The 6,000-nt window shown below is 32.4% G+C and overlaps 1 protein-coding gene across 1 annotated transcript; it reads right to left on the reverse strand.

Annotated features, from left to right (window-relative positions):
* LOC18607160 (protein ROOT PRIMORDIUM DEFECTIVE 1) lies at window positions 2,677-4,833 on the reverse strand. Its single transcript, XM_007041189.2, has 2 exons — window positions 4,829-4,833; window positions 2,677-4,605 (listed from the first exon to the last, which is right to left on the reverse strand). Exons 1-2 carry the CDS (start codon window positions 4,831-4,833, stop codon window positions 3,291-3,293), a joined length of 1,320 nt encoding a protein of 439 aa, XP_007041251.2. The 3' UTR covers window positions 2,677-3,290.

Below are 6,000 nucleotides of genomic sequence, written 5' to 3' on the forward strand. Positions count from 1 at the left end.
GTTGTCAAAAAATCTGATGCATTTAATCATGTTAACTGTCAAGTGATTAATCAGTTTATCAAGTCATACGTCACATGAACAAAATTCATTTGAGTCAAATTAATATTAAGATTAAGGGCTTGTTTAAGACCTGTGCTATGAAATCATTTTGGATTCTGCTGAATTGTATAAACCAAACCTTTTCCCCAGGATTTAAGTACAAAATCTGATCCATCTTTTCCAGATCTTTCAAAATATAAAGATGTGGAAACATGGGACTGAGACAATGTTTTCCCCCCACAAACTACCAAATGGGAAAGGAAGAGGAGTGGGGGACTGGGAGGGGTTGTTGTTTCGTAGTTGGCAGAAGGAGGATGGGAAGCGCATGGTGGGCACAGTTCTTGGTTTGTACAGCCTTCTTCCATCTGAACCTTGATAAGTCTGATGAGAGATTCTTACGTTTGGCTGTGAATGATAAGAGAAGAGGAGACACGAGAAGAGAAGCCCATTTCTCTGTTGATAAGAGCTGAGCAGCGGCTATTCAAGGTACATGCGGATAGTACCTTCCCGGCCTCGTTTGCTTTGATCTTAGAATTTCTTCATAGATAAGAAGACCAACCCCATGACTTCCCTGCCGCCCCGTACAGCTCATCAAATCCCTCTCAAGATAAACAACACTCAAGGCTTAAAAAATAATAAAAAATTCTTAAATATATCTAATCATGCAATGAAATTTATAATTTTTTTATTATTATGACATTGACATGACATGATATGATGTAATATTTTAATATAATATGATTATATAATTATATAATTTTATTATTTTTACGATAATATTAAATCAATAATATGTAAATATAAATTAATAAATAATAATTAATTTATTTAAAATAAATTAAATGTAATAAAAATATAATAATTTATTTAAAATCTTTTAAATAATTCAAAAACTTTTTTAAATATTATATTCTTTTCAGCTTTTTTGAATTTCCTTTTCAGAAGCTAATTATTGTACCCTCCACGGGCCACAACAGTGCAACCAATAAATGTAGTTGGGGCCAAGTTGTGAATTATGATTTTTTTTTTTTGGTTTAATTTTGTGACAAATAATGATGGGGATTTTTTTATTTTTATTTTGTTGACTTTATTTGCTTTGCATTGATTTTTTTTGGCTTCAAGTGGGACCTGCCAGATAAGATTTTTTGTACAGATCAATGCAATTAAAGCTGGTGGGCATACTTGTTTTTTCTTTTATCAAAATAAAAAAAGAAAAAAAATTCCTAGATAACTAAAGTTAATCCAATTAAATGTGATAAAATAACTAGTATTCTAAATTTCTAAGAGCTCTTATCAAAAATCTGAAAAACATTTCAATCAATCCTGATCATGTGAAAAGCATGCTTGGCTTTTATCAGTGTAAGGGAGAAGAAACAAACAAAGAAACAAAGAAAGAAGCAGTTAGCATGAGTGGAGCCATGCTGCTGTTGGCCTATTTAAACCCAGTGGGCCGGCTCACTGCTTCAGCAAACCCCTCGAACCTGGGGAGGGGTAACTCAATTACAAATTTTAGTTTTTTTATTATTATTATTTTTGTTTATAAATTACTTATAATAAATGTAATATTTAATAAAATTTATTAATTATTCTAAATATGATTATTTTTTTAGTTTTATATATTATGGTAATGTGAAACACAAGTCCAATTGATTGAAATTCCACCTTTTAAGAGAGAGGCATTAGAATATTACAAGGGAATAGGCAGAGTGGCATGAAGGCTGCAAAACAACATCATTACTGTTAGATGCTTCCATTGCAATAAAATAGACACTTCATATAGCTTCGATTTGTTCATATATTTCAATACTACTTTGTTGCTTTCTGATCATAGAACTGTCATCCTTGAGTATTCCTCCGGTCTAGCAACAACTTTTGGACCCAGTGTCAGTGGGCATAACAGTGTTTAAAAAGGAGTTAATTCCACCTGCTCTGTACTGCTCCCATGTGATGTGAGTGATGACCACTTTTTTGTTTACAATGTGAATCAGTTCAAGTCACAATTATGGTTGTTGGGTCAGTATAAAAATTCTTTGTTTAATGTTCAACTTCCACATGCTGACAATGTTTTGCATATGCTCTAAGTTTTCTCCTTTAGTTTTGTGATGATGACTCCTTTAGTCCCTTGTAATGACATATAGATGTCTTTGTAGGCCAAAATCTCACTAAAATATATTACCACATTTGTAACAATGGCTTTGGAGTTTTTAACCATGGTCTGCACCCAGTTGAACAACAACCACTTCCATTCCTTCAAGACCACCATGAACTTTGATGCTTTGCATTTGGCATCCCCGAATACCTCAACACAAGTATTTTCAATCAAGAACATTTAACATGGGCAAATAACACAAGTATTCCTGGTTTTTGACAACCAAGTATGTGCTAAGACTTGAAACAGTTCTTATAATATTTCTAAAAATTTCAATGACCAAAGACTTCGGCATAAAGCCGGTCTGGTTGCCACATCTTTCATTTAAACCTGACAAGAAACAATATTCATGTTTGGCATTAAATTTCTGACAGTATTAAACAAATTCGTACCTTTACAGTTAGCCATTCCGTAATCTTCGATTGTATGAACTTATGAAGTTCAATGGATTCTTCAAGCTTGAAATTCAATGTATAGGACAAGGGAGAAGCAACCTAAGAAGGAAGTACCGCTATATAATTTCATTAAAACAGGTCTCAGTTATCCAGCACCTATACAGCCACAAACCAAAGGTTTAGCAAACATTCAGGTTTATCCAAGGACATTTCGTAATAGTGAACTTCCAGATTTATCCAAGGAAGAATTTATTGATCAGTCTTTTCCATACAATTTGTAGCAAAACGGTTCCCCTGTCTAATTCTAGTATCTTCGAACAGAACATCTCCAAGCAGAATCTGAGTCCATGTTGAGCTAATGCCTTCTGTAGTTTTAAGCTTGGCAATTCTAAATCATCAATAACTTCACATCACTCATACGGCATTTCTTCTCAAAGTACGCTCCATTGTTCACATCACTTGCACAATTACCTTGCTCCTTCCAATCATCTCATCATCTTTCCTGTCACATAATTACTGACATCATCAACTTCGAAAACCAACAGTTTAAGAAATTGACCATCCTTCTAAGACCATGCTCAGTTTATGCTTCTTTCTCTAGCAGTGATGCAATTCTAACACATTGGTTGTCAAAGAAAGTAAATGCAATCAAAGCTTTCTCTAGCAGAATTCTCAAGCTCCTCATCTCAAGGTCGTGCCTCTGATATTTATGTATCTATTATCTGTGTTCTTGATGTCTCATCATTGGAAACATCCTCAAACTCCGAATCAGACAACTCATTAAAATTGTTATTTTCCCCCGTACTCTTATCATCTTCTTTCATAACTTGCCCTTTATCAGCAGAGGGCATAACCTCTCGTCTCCTCCTAAACCTTAAAACAACACCACTGTTCCGAAACTTCTCTGCCTTATTCATAAGATGAATGTACCTAAACCGCATACCCATCAATGGATGTTTCTCCACCAAGAAATCTTTCCTATAAGCTTCCCTAAGCACCACAGTCTGTGTCCTAATCTTATTCGAAACATAAAAAATCCCCGGAAAATGCACCAACGCCTTCTTAAATCGATTCCCAAACCCTAAATAATCTCCCAAACAAAACACATTCACTCTTTCCGTCTTCCTTGACACCAACAGCCATAACAGCTCGTGAAGCACCGCAACAGTCCATTTTTCTGCCTGATCACTATTAGGCCCCAAATGAAAGGCGTTCTCATAAGGTGAAATGTAAGGCAAATCTTGCCACGTGTCAACCCAATTCATCACCTTCTTCTCCAAATCAAACCCGTTGGGTAATTTCATCGAAAACCATAACGGCATTCCTTTTTTCACTTCCCTACCATTATAAAAGGACGCTCTCTTTTCCATTTCCGAAACTGCGAGCTCTTTTCTCCAAGAAATAAGCTCTAAAACAAGGGTTTCTTTACCATCAAGAGTATTTATACTTTCACAAATTTGGAAATATTCAGGATAATCGGAAAGAAGAAAAGTAATGTAATCAGAGGGAAGACCCAGATCAAATTTGAACTTGTCTATGATATGCAACGGCAGCCTACCTGATTTAGCCAGCATTAACAGCTTAGCCAGCCTCTTCACGGCGTCGTTTCTATGAGCGGGAGACTTGTGAATGGCTAGCTCTTCCTTATGGAGAGTCATGGCTTGAGGGGTGAGCTTGACGTGCAGAGGGAGAGAGGGAGAGGGTTGGAATTGGGAGAAAATGGCAGGGTACTTTTGGAAAACTTTGGAGGTAGAGGTGGGGAGATTGAAGTGAGGTTTGAGAGGGGAGAGTGAGGAAAGGGGGAGGGAACTGGAGGGAGACGAGACGATTTGGTTTTTGAGAGAAAGGATTTGTTTGAGGTTTTTCTCTCTCTCAACAGCGTTGTCGAGGTCTGGGTCACGAACCCATTTGATCTTGGCGTCGACGAAGGTCCGCACCAGATGCAGCCGGTGAGGGACTCTGGTGCAGAGCGCCATGGTTACCGTTGCAGGCGGGAAATACTGTTTTTTTTTTCTGTTTGAACTTTTAACCGTTTATAATATAGTTCCATAGAATGACAAAAAAGAAAATTGAATAAAATAATGGGGCAAAAGGTAATTGTACCAGGATTATTATTAATTAATAATTGTTTTTTCTATCAATTCAATTATAAATTTTATACATAAAAAATGGATCAAAATAATTAAATAATTCAAATCAAATTATTGATGCAAACTAAAATAAAAACAAACCGAACCTAATTAACCACATCTAATCTTTTCGATTTATTTAATTAAAATCGATTAATATTCACTCCTACTAGTATTTAATGGTTTTAATTACAACCATTACTAATTCTTCTTTGTCAAATACTCAAATTAAAGATAAAATTGTGTGAAAAAATGGAGAGAAATAAAGGTCATGGTGATGGTATAGCTTTTAAAAGCTCTTTATTGATCACTATTTATTCATTTAATTATTTATGTTAGTTTAAAATTTCAATATTGACATTTTTATTTATAATCATAATGACTAATTGAATTTGTTTGTCAAGTTATTTAAACTTTATGATAATGTATAAGATAAGGATTTAATTTGTGTATACCTAATTAAGCATATTAATTGTGGTCCTTGGCCTCCAAATTAAAAATCAAATCTCTTATTATAATTTTTTTAATTTTTCAAATTATTATAATTAAAGTACATATTATTAACTTTTTGGTCAAATTTTTAATAACTAAGTTAAATTGAAGATTGACATTATTTTAAGTTATTGTATTTTTTTCCTTTATTTCTTTATTATTTTTTTCTGGTGCACCTTCACTTTTTCTAATTTTACATTAAGAGAAAAAAATTTGAAAAATTATTTTAAGCAAGAGAATAGGGGTGAGCTAAACTAATCCAGACTAACTACCCACTCAAATTAAATGCGATTTGGATAAGATAATTCGGTCTAATTGATTCATTTAATCAATTGGTCCAAAATATTTGGTCCAATTAATTTTTTGGTTGGTTCTTGGTTTTAAAATTTTTGAACCAATCCACCCAAAAAACCAAACTAATTTTTTATATATTTATATATATTAAAATATATAATTTTTTTATATATTAAAAAGAATTGATAGTAAACTTAATTAATAACATATTTAAAATATATTAAGGTATTATACATATGTATACAAATCATAATTATAGTAATGTAATATTAGTTATATATATTTATTTATTTATAAATCTAGTATTAATATGAAATTACAAGTTATATTTTTTAAATGATATAAGTTATATATTAATATTATAATATATGATAGTAAATATCCTACATATTAATATGTTATAATTATTACACTTTAGTAATATTTCGTAATATAACATGTTATGAATATATATATATATATATATATATATATAATTGTATAAATATTATATATATATATA

This window comes from Theobroma cacao, chromosome 2 (genome assembly GCF_000208745.1).
Source record: "Theobroma cacao cultivar B97-61/B2 chromosome 2, Criollo_cocoa_genome_V2, whole genome shotgun sequence".
In the NCBI taxonomy this organism is placed as follows: domain Eukaryota; kingdom Viridiplantae; phylum Streptophyta; class Magnoliopsida; order Malvales; family Malvaceae; genus Theobroma; species Theobroma cacao.